This window comes from Gobius niger (assembly GCF_951799975.1).
Source record: "Gobius niger genome assembly, chromosome: 7".
In the NCBI taxonomy this organism is placed as follows: Eukaryota; Metazoa; Chordata; class Actinopteri; order Gobiiformes; family Gobiidae; genus Gobius; species Gobius niger.
Genome location: NC_136858.1, coordinates 23,620,255 through 23,639,321, shown reverse-complemented (window position 1 = coordinate 23,639,321; position 19,067 = coordinate 23,620,255). Strand labels below are relative to the sequence as shown.

The following is a 19,067-nucleotide window of genomic DNA, read 5'->3' as shown; positions in this document are numbered from 1 at the left end:
AAACTCACGCGGATCCTTCAGCGCGTGGGCGTAGACTTTTTTCGTCTCGGAGGAGTTCGGCTAGGTGAGGGACGGGGTCACCGCTCCATAAATACTTGGCTCTGCAATGACTTTGGATGAACCCGAGTGGATACATGGAGCAACAGCGAGCAGATCCGCAACTTTAATAGCAAAATTGTTACCTTGAACAATATTTATGCAAAGGGCGCTTGATAAATGCCTCCTCACTTAAGAAACATCTGAGAAAGTTGTTGCGCCTTTTGGCGGATGAGGAAACCCAGTGGTAGGGATATAAACAGTTTTAAGCTGTTCAGAGACGGCAATGTAGTTACGTTTCAGAGCTCAAAGTGCAGCAATTTGTCAAGATGACAACGATTACATCTTTGAACCGGCTACTTGGAATTGCGTGGAGCCTGAGCTTTTTGTCGTGCGCTCATTGCGGGTTCGGTGACAATCATGTGCACTCCAGTTTCATATATAGGAGGTTGCGCAATCACGAACGCAGGGAGATCCAGAGAGAAATCCTGTCCATCCTGGGTCTGCCTCACCGGCCGAGGCCCTTTTCTCCCGGGAAGCAGTCCTCCTCTGCACCGCTCTTCATGCTCGATCTGTACAATGCCATGGCCGTGGAGGAAGAGGAGAGCGCGCATCATGGCACAGGAAAAACCCTCGGTGCCAAGGCTGCGGGCTACTCTCGGAGAGCGTACTACAGCCCTCAGAGCGCGGGTTACTCCCGTGTGGCACAGCCCTACCGCGCGGCTCCTCTATTGGGCCACAGCCCCGCGCTCCCCACATCACACGAAACCAACTTTCTCAACGACGCAGATATGGTCATGAGCTTTGTAAATTTAGGTAAGTGCTCTTTGCATTAAAACAACAAAAATAGTCAAATGGAATATCAATTGCAATATTGCTTAATGATGAACTAATCTTTGACAGGCCTATTTTAGTCTAGCCTTTAGGCTCAAATATCTTGTAAATGCAAAGTTTTGTCTTTTTTACTTTATCATTTTATCATCCAGGCTGAAGCACTAATAGCGCGACCGTGGTTTTTAAATTGGCGTCTCTAAATGAAGCAGATCTCTGATGTTCTGTGCAGTAGCCGTGACCCATGACCCTCCCTTTTACTATCAGATGACTGTCTGACCTTGAGAAAATTGGCTTGGATTATTTCCTGTTGTTAGGGCAGTGCTATATTGACTGGAACTCTGAGCAGAAAAGTAGTTAAATGAAGCAAAATTGTTTTATATGGTAACACCAGAGACATGCAAGTGTGTATTTTGTGGAGCACAATGTAGTTATTTGTTTATATCTTTCTGCAAAAAAAAAAAAAGGACCATTAGGGGTCTAATCTGTCTGCGTGCCCATCTGTTTCCGCTTAGCAAAGACCAGGGCATGTATACTGTCACCCCTGAAAGGCCTGCTCAGTCCTGCCACTGTCAGTGAAGTGTTCAATGGGCCTCTGTCTTATTACAGTATGTATAAATATAGCTACTGTTCTCTCCACGTTAGTAATGGGTTCTAGTGAATAAGAATATTTAAAATGTCATTTAGGATGATGCGGGACAAAAAAGCAAGAAAGTTAACCGTACATTGCACATAATTCGCAGTAAATTAAATGTATGCTAAGGAAAAGAATATAAGATACGCTCCCTTTACTCAAGTATTTTTTTCAACGTTTTTTTAAAAATAAGCATTTGGACTGAACTTTATACAGTTCATGGTGCAACTTAAAATGTAATATTCTGAGGGTTTACTCTGTTTCACGTGGCTAACTTAATAGAACGCACTCATGGTATAAGTGAGAACCGACCTCTGACCTCTTTGTGTAAGTGAGTAACTACAATCACCAACTCGCGATAAAAATACCTGCAAATGCACTGCCTGATATCGGCGTTAAAAGACTTCCTCATGACATTCAAGACAGGGGATTCATGTTGGAAATTGTAACGTATTTAATTGTTTAAAACCGCTGCAATCTCCCACGGCAGAAAAGCCTGACATAATGGAAATGTAATCCTGTCTGTCAGTGCATTCGTTATTACATTAGATATTTTAGGGCCTCATGGTAAAGGTCACTCAACACTCGCTGCCTATTGTACGTCTGCAGCAGGAGGTCATCAAAAGGTCATAAATGAGGTCAGGACAGACGCTCCCATGACGTCGAAGGACTGCGGCTGCTCTTTTCTTTCGCTTGAGGAGTGGGCAAAAGTGTCTTTAATTGAAATCAGCCTGTTTTTCTTAACTGACAGCCCATTCATCATGGCGCAGAACACAGTTAGGCACACAGTGGAGGCCTGTCTAGGAACGGCTACCTGTACTCAGTTGACTGATTTAATGAACTGGAAAGTGCTTTTGTTGGTATTCTCAATGTTTACGTTTCATGTGGAATGTAAAAGAAGATATTATAAATTACTTTTTTCTGAGTGATATTGCTGACATGTGTTTTTACTTACTTTAGTGGTTTAAGGGGTCAGTGCATATTTTACGACTAAGCTTCGCAAAAAAAAGTGAGAGAGAATGTCTTAATTTTTTTTTTTTTGCCAGTGGAGAAAGATAAAGACTTCTCTCACCAAAGACGGCACTACAAGGAGTTCCGGTTCGATCTGACTCAGATTCCTGACGGAGAGGCGGTGACTGCGGCAGAGTTTCGCATCTACAAGGATCGCAGCCATTCCCGATATGACAATATTACTCTGAAGATCTCCATATATCAAGTCATCAAAGAACATCAAAATAAGTAAGTACTAAAACATACATAGTGTTTATTTGAAATCCATTTAAATCAAATGGTAAAATGATTCTGCAATACTTTTAAATTATAAGGGGAGGGGGGGGGGGGGGGGGGGGTTTGCGCTCTTCTCTTGTCCCCTCATTCTCAGTAACGTCCGTCTTACAAATATAGTTCTCGGATAAAGAGAAGTCCATTAGGTAGTTGACAAGACTTGGCCCTTTTATCAGCTATCACTTGTCAAGTGCTGGCCACATCCCAGATGAAACCACAAGGGCCATTATAAGGGGGGGAGGAGGGCTCCCTTGGGTGCTGCTCTGGTCACTGTTATGCCCACCACCTGCCTGTCTTAACAATATCCCGGAAGTTTAAGCCATGACATAGCACAACACACAAGGGTACACTTAAAAGTGGGCCCACATTTGCTTGCCAGAAGTGTGTGTGGGTGATTGAAAGGGAGATATGACCCAGTAGTTTTGGCCCAACTTAATGGTCTCTGCCATTTTAAAGAGCAAGACTGTTCCTTCCCCACATATATTTTTATTGGCAAAGCTCTTCTGTTTTCAAACTCGTTTCTCAAAGCGCACACATACACATACACACACATACACACACACACACACACACACACACACATACAGGAACATTGTACACCTGTTTTGGTCATGTCATTTTTTACGTTTTTTTGTTTCAGTATTTGGAGGGTCATTTTGTTTTGCAGAATATATGTCAACAAGCAAATGGTTGCATTTTGAATATGTGTGCGATAATCTGTGTTTATTGTTGACCTCTTACTTCCAGAGATGCAGACACTTTCCTGCTGGATTTCAAAAAGGTGCAGGCGTCAGACGGGGGTTGGCTCGTCTTTGATATCACAGCCACCAGTAACCACTGGGTCATGAACCCTCAGCAAAACCTGGGCCTGCAGCTCTGTGTGGAGGCAGGAGATGGCAAGTTAAATATTTCTCTGTATTATCTCAGTTGCTGTTTCACATTTGATAAACACTATAGCAAACAAGGCCTAATAACACTACAAATATCGGATTAGACCACATGAATGCACTACTTTAAACAGTTGTATTAAAAGGTGATTACTAACAGTGTTTACTTCTGAAAGGGCGCAGCATCAACACCAAGTCTGCAGGAGTCATTGGGAGGAATGGGCCCCAATCCAAACAGCCATTCCTGGTTGCTTTCTTTAAGGCCAGTGGGGTGTTGCTTCGCTCTGTGAGAGCTACTGGTGGGAAGAAAAAGAGCCACAATCGTAATAAATCTAACAATCAACAAGAGTCGTCACGAGCGCCAAAGAATGGAGGTACTTGCATTTACGTACTTGAGTTTCAACCACTGTTATTGGGTGTTAATTCTTATGATGTTTTCAGACTATAATACAAGTGAACAGAAGCAAGCCTGCAAAAAGCATGAACTTTATGTGAGCTTCAGGGACTTGGGCTGGCAGGTAAACTAAAATATGAACTTCGCAAAGTGTAGTAGCCGACTGTAAACTTCTTGCTTTACTTAACACAAGTACTAAGTGTGGTTTTGGTCAGGACTGGATCATCGCTCCAGAGGGGTACGCTGCTTTCTACTGTGATGGAGAATGTGCATTTCCTCTTAATGCACACATGAACGCGACCAATCATGCCATTGTCCAAACTCTTGTAAGTAAACTCCCAGGTTTAAGTTACTAAGTGCTTTCGACTTGTTTTCCTAATATCACTGTTTGATCTGTTTGTCCAGGTACACTTAATGTTTCCGAACAATGTGCCAAAGCCGTGCTGCGCTCCGACCAAACTCAACGCGATATCAGTCCTTTACTTCGATGACAGCTCCAATGTGATTCTTAAAAAATACAGGAACATGGTGGTGAGATCTTGCGGTTGCCATTAGCCTACAGTTGAGAGTTATTTATGCCTTTTGGTTGGACTCGCAGGAAAACACATCTGCTGTGGGTGTGATGTTATGTACAGTGTGACAATGTATATAATGTTTTGTTTGATAATTTATTAAGATTTAATAGCACTGATCATTGTTCTATCAAAGTGAATAATATATGTTGAGTTTTTCTTATCACATGTTTTGTCCGATGGCATATACCACCCCTTTAGTTTCAAGCATACTTTTCCTTTTCACTGGAATCAAAATGAAAACAAACATTTCCTTTTATTGTATATGTGAATACAGGCCAGAATAGTAGAACAGTATTGACTCATTATCTTTAGCTAATGGGAAATAATGGTGAACTTTCATGTTACTTTCCAGCAGTACTGTTCCAGCATAAACGTATGTGGGGAAACTACAGAGGGTTCAAGCCTCAGTTTGGACCCACGTTTATTCTCACCTATGATTAAGTTGGCCAGAATCTTTATTTTTTTTCCTCACTGATGCCCTTAACTATTTTCAAGCGAAAATCTTTGCGCCTCTGAAATGTTCCCAATGTGTTTTTATAGTTTACATAAGACATCATAATGTAGAGTGTTTTATTTTTATTAAATTTCAAAAGAAATGGTGTTTGTGTTCCTTTCTTATCTCAACCTACAGAGAATACATATTAGACCACACAGCTCTCTATCAGCAAGCCTGACAAATCTGAGTTGTCCTTTTGTATTTTGGCATCCAGTGCTGTCATAATGTATAAATACTTTTTTGACATTTAACACAAACTCGCCGAAACTTGTTGACATGCTCTGGGGAGGCAGCAATGTAAATGTTTCTGTGTCTATAGATCAGTGCTCTAACTCCAAAAGCAACTCCAAATAGCTCTTTCCCAAGACTCCCATAAGTGAAAGCTACATCATTTCAGAGCAATCTTTCTTAAAAAGTGGAGTGTAGCTGAAGTCCATGGGGTAATTTATAATACAGAAAGATACATTTCTGCTAACTCTCCGGTCATATTTTGATTAAGCTGTCACAGAAATCACTATTTCAAACATACCTGTTCCCCACAGTGTGTACATCCAGATTGTGAGAACTGACTTTTTTCACGCAAGCGTTTTAGTTACACTGGGATTATCAATGGCCTTGGAAATGTAGAGATTAGGTTTAGGATTATAATTTATTTGCACAAGTGTGCTGACCTTTTGCTGCACACAGGATACGTACTGTTGCACCTTTCTCCTCCCACCCGACCATTTTTGTAACTTTTTTCCCTCAAACACGGTGGAACATTCAGTGACTGTATTTCACTTAATTAAAAGCAGTGGCCGGACTGTCCACATGTTATGTGGCTTCCATCTAAGAGGAGTGTTGACATTCGGTGAATAGGAATGGCCACCTGCTAACCCACCTCCTGGCATTAGGGATGATTTGAATTCCTGTGGCCTGTTGCCTGGCACGATTGCTCAGAGCACTTCACAATCCCATCGACTGTTTAATATCATGGATTCCTTCCATTTAACTACATATCTTATTGCTCTAACACAGGAGCTGCCATGAATGAACTCCTTAAGTGAGCCTACACTACTCCGTGTCTAACAGCAACCTGTTGGACGTACAGGCTGATAATAAAAATCTTACTCCACGTAAAGCTGGAGGTCATTCTAAACCAGTGCTACTCCCAGTACTAAACCAAAGAGCATCAGCTGATACCAACTTCAAGGTGGGATAAAAAAAAATTGTGTTGTATTATATGTAGTAGTTTCAAACCTATTAAAACACTTAGTGACTGTCATTATTTGACCTTTATTGAATTTCCTCAACTAAGAATGCAAAACAAAAATGAATAAATAACCAGGAGATTCAAATTATTTTCATCAGGGAAGTCCTGGTCAAAGAGGTCTTTGCTAAGTAAGGAAGACTGAACGCTTGCACGGAACCTCGCATGCAGACAAGTGATACATTTCAAATTACAGACAATGGGTTTCTTTGTTTAACTGTATAAACGATCTATCTACCATCTACCATGGATCTTTTCAAATGCTAATCATGTTCATTGAGCTTTTACACGAGTAATTATGACCTTAGTCTTGGGAATGACAACTAGAATAAAAACATGAATTTTCAATTATGAACTAATATTGCATGATCTACTTTTGGTAACCATTCATTCTAATTATGCTTCAGTTGCAACTGCAAAAACCAACATTTACTATTCACTTGCTTTGGTCATTTCTGGTTACACCGCTTTCCCCCCCGTGTTAACTCGCTGTTTTTTTCTTCCCGTGGCTCAACGTTTATTTGCTTAGTGTCACCTTGCAGTCCATCCACCAGGCAAGTGAAATTGTATCTAATAAAAATGTTATGCAGTTTACCCAATTCATCTCCGCACATATGGTTCTTCTTATTTGTGTTTTGTGGGTGGCCTGCGACTTCCGTGCGGCTCAATCAGTCCCCCTGTTGAAAAGAGGGGAACACATGGGTCCGATTTTTACATGCCGTTTGGTGTGACAAGGCTGCCGTACACTCACCATTGTATGTGTCCTTACGGGGGCAATGGTGTAGCGTGCGTTTGGTTTGTTTGTTTGTTTTTCTCTCGGCATGTTCCCCCCCCCCCTCGAAACCTTTTAGGATTCGGAGTTAGAGCAGACTGTGAACTCAGCTGTCATTCTGCATTAACATAAGTGATGGCACCTGCGCGGGTGTATATATATTTTGGAAAGTTAATGTGTTTGTGCAGACTTGACATACAGCTTTATTTCAAATGCTGGCATCAAACTGGCACGGATCTGCATTTCGTTTAATAAATTACTGGAATCGTAAATAAATGTAATCTTCTGCTCAAGTACATTTAATTCAATATGCATTTTCAGCATATGCACACAGCCGGTGCCTCTCGGATAAATGTCGCAGGGACTTGTGTGTTATAAATACTCCAAAAATGTTCGTTATATGACCCAACATTCTGCCTGTTGCCTGCGATTTATGCTAAAAGCGAAAGGGTTTAAATGAAAAACACAATGATATTAACCAGGACAATGTCAGGCCAAGAACGTCTTCTGAGTTAATCACCGAGATTTACTACTGTATGTGGCTGAACTTTCAAAGAGGTCTTTAATGTGCAGCTAAACAGACAACATCAGAGGGATTCCATTGTCTACCTGTGCTCAATTACGGACTTTAGACAAAACAATGATGTAAAATTTTATTAAAGCATGCTAAGTCCATTTTCTCTAAATTGAAAACGCTCAAACGAAACCTCCTCCATACCAAACATATTGAGTTAATCATAATCACTGCCAAGACAATCACACGTAGTATCTCCCTGTGTTTATTCTGTAGATTGAACGTAATGCTTTGGAAGCTCTGTACTGTATCTTATTCCATACAGACGGGAAGAGACAATGGACTACTTTTCAGCTTCAGCCAGTCCCAAATTTGGTACATGAAAAATATGACTTTTGTGTCACTGCCTTTATTTCAGAACAATGGGACCATGGAGGTGTAGAATGAAAAGAGTGAATCACACAACTACAATTAAGAGTAAAGGTTCTATGAAACAAAACCGAAGTATGAATTTGATGGAAGCAGCAAATTACAAGAAAAAGCAGAATCCTGATGGGTTTTTTTTTAAATACTGTATATTTTCTTGTGATTAGTTTTGCACATTGTAACTATTTACGAAATAGTTAATGAAAGCGGAAGAGGAAAATAAAGGAGCACTATTATTGTGTTTCATTTTGGCTTTGACCAGGCCTTTGGTTCTGAGGCAATCTATAAAAGCCGTTGAAAAGCCAAGCAGAGATGTCAACAGTCACCACTTAACCCAGTTCATGTGCATTGTGGCTGCAATAAATTCTGCTGTGAAATCCTGTCCGTCCCTCTGAGGACATGGATACTCTTAAGGAAATCTCTGACTTTATGATCCGGTTGGAAATCCAATCCAGCCATGAAGACCTCCAAGGTAAAATATAACAATGCGCATAATAAATATCAAGCTGCTTACATCTCCACCTGGATGCACAGAATCTGTGCTAGCCACCGCTTTGTGGACATGGGTTCAAGTTATTTTGAAATTATGGAGGAGAAATGAAATAAATCCTGGTTTGGTAGAATGTTTAGTGTGGATAGCTTGTACACAGGTCAGTGACTTTTGTGACTTCAGTCCACAGGGCGCTGTGTGGTGTGATTTGCACAAGGATAATCTTTAACACACATGCTGTCTCAGAGGGAAACTGTGGAAAGTTGGCTAAGAGAATCCCACCTTCTTTTGGAAATAGAGAGCCTGGTTATTTTTTAATGAAAGCCTTGTTGTGCAGGATTCATGTTATATGTTTAAAATGTATAATGCATATAATTTATCATGCTAAGCCTAACAAAACAATTTAAAGACAATTTCGTAATGAGCATCAGCTGCTTGTTGTTCAATTCACTGTCTTCCCGAAACCTGCCCTCTGTAAAGTCCTTTCTCCCATCTGTTTCTGCCTTGCATCAAAAAATAATGACCCTATTCTTTTAAATGTAATGTTTCAGCCTGGAAATATGTTGTGACTTTAAGCCCTTTGATTTTTATTGAATAATTCAAGGCAGTTCTGCTTGGTTTCCAAACTCTTTATGTGTAAAATAAATTGCTCAGGGAGCAACACAGGCATCCGTTTTTCTGTCATTGATAATATTTTGCCTGATCTGCAAATTTATAAAACTAAAATAACAACAGATTGATGTCACTCTAACAATCTCTATAGTTGCACTTCATGTTATGTTGCTTAAAAAATGTAAAATTGTTTTTTTCAGATGGTTCGACTGTTTCTGATCCCTTTTATGTCTCTCTTTCCATGCGTAAGCCTTTAAACTTGTGTGTACTCACCTGCATCATATTGCTTTGTCAATGCTGGAAAGCCCCGGAGGCCACTTCTTTTCAGTGACCCTCTGCATCTGGTACTTGTCAAGATAAACGGCAGAATTTTCCTGAAAGCCGAAAAGAAGAAACACTGGTAACGGGTCATTCATTAAATTTGCCACATATTTCCAAATAAAAAACACATACAAAAATCAGTGCACTTTCTGTTGCAAATATTTAGAAATTTAGAACTTATCAACCTTGAAGGGAGACACAAAAAGGCTTTTTCAGGGCGTATCACATGAGTAGCCCGTGTCCCCTGAGAGAAAGGTAGGTCTCTCATCACAGGGCAGTTTAGCGTGGTGGGACGGTTGAATGCTAGGACTTCATTAAGACCTCTATTGTCTGGGTTCAGAAGAATGGCTCTTTCTCTGGTAAAGTTTACCCTGGCCTAACAAGGGATTTTCTTACACATGCGGTGGACTTGGGCAGCCGTGTCACTGCTGCCAACAGACCTCTTCATTTTCAACAGAAGATCAATTGGAAGGTCATTTATATCAATCAAAATGTAACAAGCTCTGCAGTTTCCCATTTGTAAGAGAAACAAGCAAATAATTGTTGACGCAGTTGATTCACAAACTATAATAGGCTTAGGTTAAAGAATGTTGTTCAATCAAAAGGCTTGGGTTTATCGATAGCCTTTTTGTCACTGTTTTTCCACCTCATTGACTCTCAGTGCATCAGTCCCGTCCTATCAGCGCCTTAGCTCTGATTCCCTCCCTCTGAGGATGTGGCTGCCATAGCAACTGCTGATTCATCCCACAACCAGCAACAGCCTAATCCCATTTTCTCATGCAGCAAGAGCATTCATCACAGGACACATTAGCCAATTGATTTTACCTCCACTGTAGTCTGCCTGTGTAGGTAGTGGAGCAGGCTGCTGCCCATGTCATCAGATGGGTAACGTACCCAGTACAGTAAAGCACTGTCTGAGCTCTGAACAACTGTTACTCGACTACCCATGGCTGAAAAGCTGGCTGCAGGAGAAGAAGGTGGGTCTTTTTGTGTTTGCACGGTTTGCACGGTGCACATGCCATGGTGAGGGTCCGCCACATGGCGCTATCGGGAGTGAGCGGAGGCTGCGCTGTCATCCATGGATGTACTGCAGCTTCAGTAAAAGCCTGTAGAGATGCATACAGATGGTTAGCTAGCCGTTATTGCCATATATGAGTGGGAAAATAACCAGAGTTACGTGAATTTGTCAAACACTGATTGGCTGTATTCATGGAGAACTTTTGCAGTCGCTCGAATATATTTTATTAGCGTAACATTAGCACAAAACATGTAGTGCCATGTTGCCTACATGCGCAAACCGAATGTTGATGTGAGTTATTTTCAGTTTTAATTAAAAATGAGTCTGACTTACTGTACAGTAGGTTGTGTTCACAGTTGATCAGCTGATGTTGCTGCTGTTTCTCAGTAACAGATTCGCTATAGGGAGTTGGGTTTGTTGCTCACAGTCACAGCACTACTTTTAAGAAAGTTACAGACTGAATATACAATCATATTTTTACTGCTCTGTTCTCTTTGTTTTTTTTCGTCCCTTTCCATTTTTACAGAACACTACCACACCTGGATTTCCTGAATTTGTTAAAATTGTTGAGGTTGGTCCAAGAGATGGACTTCAAAATGAAAAGGTGGGCAGGCCCGGCCTCAGCTTGGTCTTTTATGTGCCGTGTCTTCTATCTATTTTATTTTATTTTATTTTTTTCAATTAACGATTCATTGAAATGGTTTATTTTTCCGTTTTTAGTTTAACTTCTATTCTGTCCTTAGCCCAATGATTTGTCCGTTTTTTAATACTAATCTCACACAGATTTTTATAGCATTCCTCAAAAATCTATGAAGCTAATGTATACAATACCTCACATGTTGAGCTAAATTAATCCCGTAAGTGTCTGGTTCTGTTTTGTATCAGGAAATTGTTCCGACAGAGGTTAAAATCCAGCTAATCGACATGCTCTCTGGAACAGGACTGTCAGTGATCGAGGCTACAAGCTTTGTCTCTTCAAAGTGGGTACCTCAGGTAATAATTACTCTTTGGGCATAGAAAAAATAGAATCTGAAAAATGCAATGCACAACTACTATGACAGTTTGGACGAGCTCAAATCCCCTCGGACACCTACTTTTAACACAAGTAGGTCTATTTCTACTGCTTTGTTTGATGAAGATGTTATTCTTTAGTCATGGACATTTTACCTGAAATTATAACACAGGTTGATTTATCTGCTGAAATGTATACAATGGAAGTTAAAGGATTATTTTGAATTATATGTTTCCATGTCTATATTTAGATGGCAGACCACAGTGATGTACTGAGGGGAATCCAGAGGGCACCTCATGTCCGCTACCCAGTGTTAACACCAAACCTACAAGGATTTCAGGATGCTGTGAGAAATACTATTGGGTTTATCAATTATTTTCTGTGGAAATTGTAAATATGTAGAAATCATTCCTTCTATACTAAAGGTGGCTGCTGGTGCCTCTGAAGTTGCAGTATTTGGCTCGGCATCAGAAACCTTCAGCCAAAAGAATATAAACTGCTCTATAGATGAAAGCATGGTGAGATTTGAGGATGTAATTAACAGCGCTCTGGAGAAGCATATTCCAGTCCGAGGGTGTGTACTGCAAATATTATATGTATTTATACAGTATGTTAAAAAACCCTTTCCTCTTAGTTATACCGTGATGACATATTTCATGAAACTGCCAGATGTTCACCAGGTTCTAGCTGTCCAGTGGTGGACCACAGGCCCCACTGTACACTGTTTGAGCCTTTGCAAATGTGTGCTTTCTAAAATTAGATTTTCTATATCTGTTCCTCTAATGACCTATGTATTTTGTTACTTACAAAAGTAAATTTGTGTTGGCACAACACCGCCATTAGCATTACAGTTAAAGACAATTATATTTTAACCCTGCAGCTATTAACTACAAAAAACCTAAGCTGTGGCAAGTACAGCACGTAAAAAATGCTTTCTCTTTTCCAGGTATGTGTCTTGTGTTCTGGGTTGTCCCCATGAGGGATATACTGAACCCGCGAAAGTCGCTGAGGTGAGTCCCTGTGAGGCTCAAAGGGCTTTGTTGCATTTTGTGTATTAATTGTGTGTTTGTACTCATAAGGCAGTAGGGTTCAGTATGAGACAGAAGGACTGAATAGATGTGAAAAGTAGTGCGGTATGAAACGTTTAATTTAAGCCTTTATTCTTTAGGTGGCAAGGCGACTGTATGAGCTGGGCTGCTATGAGATCTCTCTGGGGGATACTATCGGAGTGGGGACTCCAGGCTCCACATCCAAGATGCTGCAGAGTGTGATGAAAGAAGTGCCTCCTCAGGCTTTAGCCGTTCACTGCCATGACACTTACGGACAAGCACTGGCCAACATCCTCACAGCACTTCAGGTAATAAAAGAATCTTCATGATATTATATTTCTCTTGTTTTTGCAAGGTGTTGTTTCAAATGTATTGTATGGATGGGGGGACGTTTTCTGTAGAAGGTGCATACATTCTTGACATGCAGGTTTGTTGGACACATTACTAAAATATTGCTCTGAAATACTTTCTCTCCCCTTTTGTATGAACATACTCAAATATAAATAATGAAACACTTTAAGTCCAATTGTAAAGACAGACTGATACCATATATTCCAAGGTTCATCTATTTCTCAAGAAATTTGCAACAAGTCTGATGCAAAGCTCTCGTCACAAAGTCTGTGTTGTTTGTTTTCATTCTCCATTTACCTGCAGTTTATGTAAATTGACATAAATCCCGGTGATAAAGATATGGCGTATCAGTTCTCTGAGGCGCATAGTCAGCCTATGGGGGCTGGGCGGGTCAGCAGATGTGAAGGGGTCAGTACAAAGGCTCACCTATCCACTGTCTGTCAGACAAAGACACGGAGGCGGATAGCAGGGCCCCGGGGGTATCCTAACTCATCTGTCGCTTGGCTCTTGAACTCTGACAATGCTGCGTTTAAAGTCCTCTGAAAAATGATCCTTCAGTTTGGAATATGTGATGAACAGGATCCGACGCTGAAGGACTAACTTCATCAGAAAGAAAATTATCCAAGCACTTGAGTTTACAAGAGACTAAATGTTTACGTTAAGCAGTCACACATGCACTGTAAAATAGTGTGGGAACAGTCCAAGTTTTACAAATATTCTGGTATTTACAACCTAATAAAACTGCAAAAACTAAACTACCCTGTCTTAATGGTTAACAGGCTTGTATTATTCAATGCACTCATGAACAACTTTATAAGAAGTTAATATAAGACAGTGGCTTCTAATGAGTCACTAATAAAATATACAAATATGGATACACTCAACAAAATAAAGTGTAGGTATCATTTTCCTTACTCAACTGCCTGATTGACACTGAAAACGTTGGTTGTCAGCAATATTATTTAGCAGCTGCCATTTCCTTCTCAAAAACAATTAAAATAAAAATGCAAGAATTTATCATGTCTTTATGTTGGGTTGCCCGAAGTCCACACCACCAACCGGGACACAAATGAATTCCCCCAGCGCTGTCAGACCTGAGTCACCCCTTTTGTTCCTGATGAAAACATTCCTGGCTCTTTGTACCTTTTTTTTTTCTCAGGAGGTCTGGGGTCTCCTGGCAGCTCACACAATGACAATGTATGCGCTTAGATTACACTGGCTTGGCAAGGAAAATTGTTTACTCTTGCATGCAATTTTAGTGCATTGTGAAGAGGTGCAGCTGGGGTTGGACCTGTTTGTGAGTTCTGTCCATGGTCCTGTCAGTCTTTTGAACCTTTTGCAGCTATGTCAAATAATGATCTTTACTGTCTTGAGTTGAGACTTAACATGACATTATGTAACTACCTGGTTTGTACTTAATCTAAAATGGGTCACCATGAATCTATTTTCCAATTTTTTCAACTGGAATTTAAGCCTGCACAATGTTTTGCAATTGCCATTAGATTTGCAATTTATGCTTAAAAATGTAAAAAAAAAAAAAAAACTCAGCATGTATTGATCAATTGCAGGAGCATTAACATTTGAGATTTTCGACATAGGGCCTCATCTCCTAGCTATCCATAGTGTTGGCGCTAGGCTAGTGCGAGGCTAGTGCATGTCTATGGTAACTAGTAGCCTGCATTAAAAAACAATCTGACCCAAGCACAGTGCACCGGAGGCAAATCACTTCTAAGACCATAAATGTCTGTGTTGACTGAATAATTTGAGATAAAACCATTTTGCATTTAAAAGAACTTATATCTGAGCAGCATCAGCTTCCTGGTTGTAAGCTACACAGCGGCGGAGTGATCTGCTAGGTTCCCGGATCTGCAGTAGTTTGTTTACCTGCGGCAGGAATTACTACACCTGGAATTCACAAAGGAGCTTTCTACAAATCAGATATGGCAACGTTTGGAGGACTATCCAATTATTTTGAAAAGGTTTTTAATGCAGGCTACTCGTTACCATAGACATGCGCTATAGCCTAGTACTAGCCTAGCACAACTAAATTCTTCAAATATAAGGACTGTATAAATTTAAAAAAATATATATCTCCAGAAATCAACAACACTCTGGATAACTAGGAAATGAGGCCCTGTGTCAAAAATCTTGAAATATCCCTTCAAACTGCCAAACTATTATAGGAATTACATGCTTTTCAGGACATGTTTGTTGATGTACGGGGTTATCAGGTGTTTTACTGCCAAAACTATTACTATCTTTGTAGTTTGATGAGTGCAACAACTCAAATTTCAATTGTGTTGTGATTGCGATTAATTGCGTAGCCACTGAAAATGAGCATATTTGTCTGATCACTACTTGCTGCACTGTACCTCTCTGTGTTTTCAAAGTTTGAAAAGCAGAAATATAACTATTAGTTTACATAGTGATAGTTTACATAGCTGCAGCTGGCCGTGAGCTTCTAGTAACACGTTGTATATGTGTCAGCAGTGGCTGTGTGACATTTTCTTTGGTTTCGAGTCTAAACTTTAGTTTATGTAGCACTCAGCAGAGCATCACTGAATACAAGCTTTCTCTCCCTGTTTGACGCAGTCCAAAGGCTGTAATGGGAGCACGTCCATCGTACGACCTGTATAGAATGTCATTGAGCTTATTCCTAATCTTGACAATTACAAAATGCGCTGTGTCTTTACCGAGGAATGTATTGATTTTGCTAAAGCCACAGCCTGAATTCAACATTATAACAGTAAGCGCACGCACATCTGGTTTCTGGGCAATGTGAAGCTAACTGAGCATTGGCAAGCTGAGGCGGCCAACCACCAGTTCCTGTGTGATTAGCCCAGAGGAGCAGGGCACACGGCTGAAGGGCTTATTCAGGTCCTCCAGGAAGCAGTGTGCTGAAGACCCCTGATCTCCCCTGGTTAGCACCTGAAAGTGAGAAGACCAGCATTACAGATTACAAGCCTTATTTTCACAACGAAAAAGCCTGCCTAATACAATATCCTGCACAGGCTCAGACCAAGGTCTGGAAATCTTATGCACGACCAGAGTTAGATCCCCTTGCTTCCACCCCACCTCCCGCTCTCACCCCTGCCAACACAAACACCAATTACAGCTGGCTCGCACACGGGCGCTTGAAAGAAGCAGGCTCTTGTATTGGGCAAACTAATTAACTGCATTGTTCATAATCACGCTTTTCCTCTACTTCTTTTTTTTTTTTTTATCACATTTTTGATGTGCTGAATGCGTTTAAATTCTTCCAGAAACCTGTGCAATAAGGATGCGTGTTAATTATGTCTCACAGTGGGATCCTCTGACATCTGGCTCTACCATAGAAGCTGGAAAACATCTTAATATTCTCATGACAATCCCTGGGACATGTGGAAAACATCCCGAGACTTTCATCTGTAATGGCTCACAAGTCAGGCTCTCTCTTTGCTCTCTGCTTTGGTGTGAAAAAATAGAACCTGGTTTCAATGAGAAGGACATCGCTCCTTTTTTCTTTTTTTTTGTTCTTGTTATTGTAGCTCTTACACAGTAACGTGCAGATAGCAAGTCTTAAATAACGTGATAGACCATAAAAGTTAATTGAGTGAACAGATATATAGACATTTTCAACCCCAAGTAGAAAGGCTGATATGAAAAATGGGAAATGATTTCAAAAGCATGATGCTATGTTCAAGTAAGCCAATGAGAAAATCACCGTGATTGAAAACAGGCAAGGTAAATTATATAAAAGTTCTCACACAAGGTCTGCGTCTGTGAACAATGACCCCCTAAGAGTATTTTAATCAAAAACATCACGGAGGTATTTTATGACAGCCATAATTGTCATAAGCAGCACCTGCACTTTTCTGTTGTATACAATTCCCATATTGTTGGCGTGATGTAAGAAGATACTACCCAGTGTGGCAAGAAAGTGAATCCCCCATGGTTAAGAGCGGGGTAGCACTGTAATAACAGCAGTAAGCAGGGGAATCAGAAACATGTGAAATGTGCTCCCTAATGCACTATTCATATGGACATGGCTATAATTAGACCGGTGGTTTGAGCTGACAAAAGGGGATGACTAAGACAAGCTCTGGGACATTCTGAGCCCACTCGTCTTTTCATAAAAACGGCCGCAGCCTTGGCATCACGTTGTGACCGAACAGTGATACTCGTTGTTGGATTTTAGCTGAGGTCAGAGCCATTTCTTCATTCGTGTGGGCACGGTGCAAAATTCTGCAGGTTCTAGGCCAGTAGTAGTAGTGAGAGAATGGCACGATCTACCAGAATATACTATAGGACTAATATATTTTTTTTACAGTGTTTTATGAATGTTATCTCCAGGGACAATATACTGTATGCTTAATTTATGCATTACAGCATTTTATATATATGTGAAGCTGCAACCAAACTACCAATACTTCAGGTAATTTTAGGTCTATAATCAGTGTTGCCAGACGGAACTTACTATTTCCATCTCAAGGGCCACTTAAAGTCTGTCCAAAAGCCTCCAATTAATATTTATTTTATTTGAGGCTGAGATCTATTAGGCTGTGCCAAAGATCTACCGGTAGACCACAATCTACTATTGGCAACCACTGTTCTAGGCTGTTTTCCATGTTACAATGGAGTGATTCTTTGGTTAAAAAAATAAAAAAGCAGAAGTCGCTAATTTACAGTTGATGCACTTATTACTCACAGAATGGATAAATGAATAGATACAGTACATGTAAGTCATTAAAAGCAATTCTTAAAACATTCTTGAAGTGGTTGCTCACTTTTAATTAAAGGGAGACCAAGGCCAACAGCTATTTATCCACAAAGCAGAGGATAAGTGTTAGTGGGCCCCCTGGTGGATGTGGGAAACTGTACATTTATGCACAACAAGCAATTAGCAAAGGTAGTACAATGAACTTTGCAAACAATAAACAATGTTGATATCCCTGTTGTTTAGGCTTCCACCAATGTGTTTGATATGTGTTCCTGTGTGCCCTGCAGATGGGGGTGAGTGTGGTGGACTCGGCCGTTGCTGGTCTTGGAGGTTGCCCGTACGCTCAGGGTTCATCTGGAAATGTTTCAACAGAGGATGTTCTCTACATGCTCCACGGCATGGGCATCGAGACCGTAAGTCCGCTGCAGTGTGCACTTTGACACCGGGATGTAATTTATTGATTTATCAAGGGCAAGCTATACAGTCATTTTCAGCTATGTACATAAACACACCACTCTGCAAACATACAGGTCTGTTTATTTTATAATATCAGGGATGTAAGTCTGTGGTCACACTATGTAGCCCACAGCCAAGGATAACATGGGCCCTTACAGAGGCGATTTATTTAACAATCTCTACCCCTGCTGGCAATACCTTCTTACTGCAACTTACTGTCTAACTCATTATCAGTGCCAAGTGCTGTAAGAACACGCTGTCTCCATAAAGACAATGAATAGTATTGCACTCCTCATAACATGATAAGATATAGAGGTATTCTTTATATATATTATATTATCTTTAGTCTGCCACATTAACATTACATACGTAATAGTACATCAGTGTTCACTTTGCTCGGTGTAAATATTTTGTATTTCTTTTCAGGGGGTGAGTCTTCCTAAGGTGATAGAGGCTGGTGAATTTATCTGCACTGCTTTACATCGACGGACAAACTCAAAGGTGGCCCAGGCCCAAAGCCTGAAATTCTGATGAACTAAACATATCCTGGTTCCTTCTTCGAGTGCTTCCCAAACTGTCGCTGCCTTCAAACCTGTGCCCTTTGCTGCTGTTCGTCTTCCATACTGTTTGTCTCCAAGGCTCTTCATCTTGTTTTTAATAAGCTTAATGATTAAAAATAGTAAATTTTGCATTTGCATCTATTGTTTAGTGTGAGCTGAATATGAAAAATCAACTATTGTAAAAAGTGCTGCAGAGGAGTTCTATATTTTAAGCTAAATGTTTTGTATAACTATTATATGATACTAATTATGCATGATTGATCATGTTCTTCACACATATTTAAAAGCTTTTTCTGCCTTTTATAAAAAACATTTCTTCAGTCCCTTTAGCTTTTCTTTCCTGAAAGTCTCTTAACAGGTTTTTTTTTTTTTTTTTTTTACTTCAAACAGAATTCTAAGAA

At 40.3% G+C, this 19,067-nt stretch overlaps 2 protein-coding genes across 3 annotated transcripts; both read left to right on the top strand.

Annotated features, from left to right (window-relative positions):
• The first annotated feature begins 75 nt into the window (after positions 1-75).
• bmp5 (bone morphogenetic protein 5) lies at positions 76-4,894 on the top strand. Its single transcript, XM_079559605.1, has 7 exons — positions 76-852; positions 2,548-2,740; positions 3,533-3,681; positions 3,849-4,046; positions 4,114-4,190; positions 4,282-4,392; positions 4,472-4,894. The coding sequence occupies exons 1-7, from the start codon at positions 366-368 to the stop codon at positions 4,619-4,621; spliced, it is 1,365 nt and encodes a 454-aa protein (XP_079415731.1). The 5' UTR covers positions 76-365; the 3' UTR covers positions 4,622-4,894.
• A 5,355-nt stretch (positions 4,895-10,249) lies between these two features.
• On the top strand, positions 10,250-18,897 carry hmgcll1 (3-hydroxymethyl-3-methylglutaryl-CoA lyase like 1). Of its 2 annotated transcripts, XM_079560376.1 has the most exons (9): positions 10,250-10,498; positions 11,066-11,143; positions 11,425-11,532; positions 11,802-11,897; positions 11,977-12,125; positions 12,498-12,561; positions 12,720-12,908; positions 17,938-18,063; positions 18,533-18,896. In XM_079560376.1, the coding sequence occupies exons 1-9, from the start codon at positions 10,403-10,405 to the stop codon at positions 18,635-18,637; spliced, it is 1,011 nt and encodes a 336-aa protein (XP_079416502.1). In that variant the 5' UTR covers positions 10,250-10,402; the 3' UTR covers positions 18,638-18,896. The 2 variants fall into 2 exon arrangements, with proteins under 2 accessions (XP_079416502.1, XP_079416503.1); XM_079560377.1 differs by lacking the exons at positions 10,250-10,498; positions 11,066-11,143 and having other exon boundaries at positions 11,430-11,519; positions 18,533-18,897.
• The last annotated feature ends 170 nt before the right edge of the window (positions 18,898-19,067 follow it).

Excerpts from the sequence above, each read along its gene's own strand:
- bmp5 (XM_079559605.1), top strand. The coding sequence starts at position 366 with ATGACAACGATTACATCTTTGAACCGGCTACTTGGAATTGCGTGGAGC. Across the intron at positions 853-2,547 it reads CATGAGCTTTGTAAATTTAG|TGGAGAAAGATAAAGACTTC; the intron begins GTAAGTGCTCTT and ends TTTTTTTGCCAG. Across the intron at positions 4,393-4,471 it reads ATGCCATTGTCCAAACTCTT|GTACACTTAATGTTTCCGAA; the intron begins GTAAGTAAACTC and ends CTGTTTGTCCAG.
- hmgcll1 (XM_079560376.1), top strand. The coding sequence starts at position 10,403 with ATGGGTAACGTACCCAGTACAGTAAAGCACTGTCTGAGCTCTGAACAA. Across the intron at positions 11,533-11,801 it reads CTTCAAAGTGGGTACCTCAG|ATGGCAGACCACAGTGATGT; the intron begins GTAATAATTACT and ends GTCTATATTTAG. Across the intron at positions 12,909-17,937 it reads ACATCCTCACAGCACTTCAG|ATGGGGGTGAGTGTGGTGGA; the intron begins GTAATAAAAGAA and ends TGTGCCCTGCAG.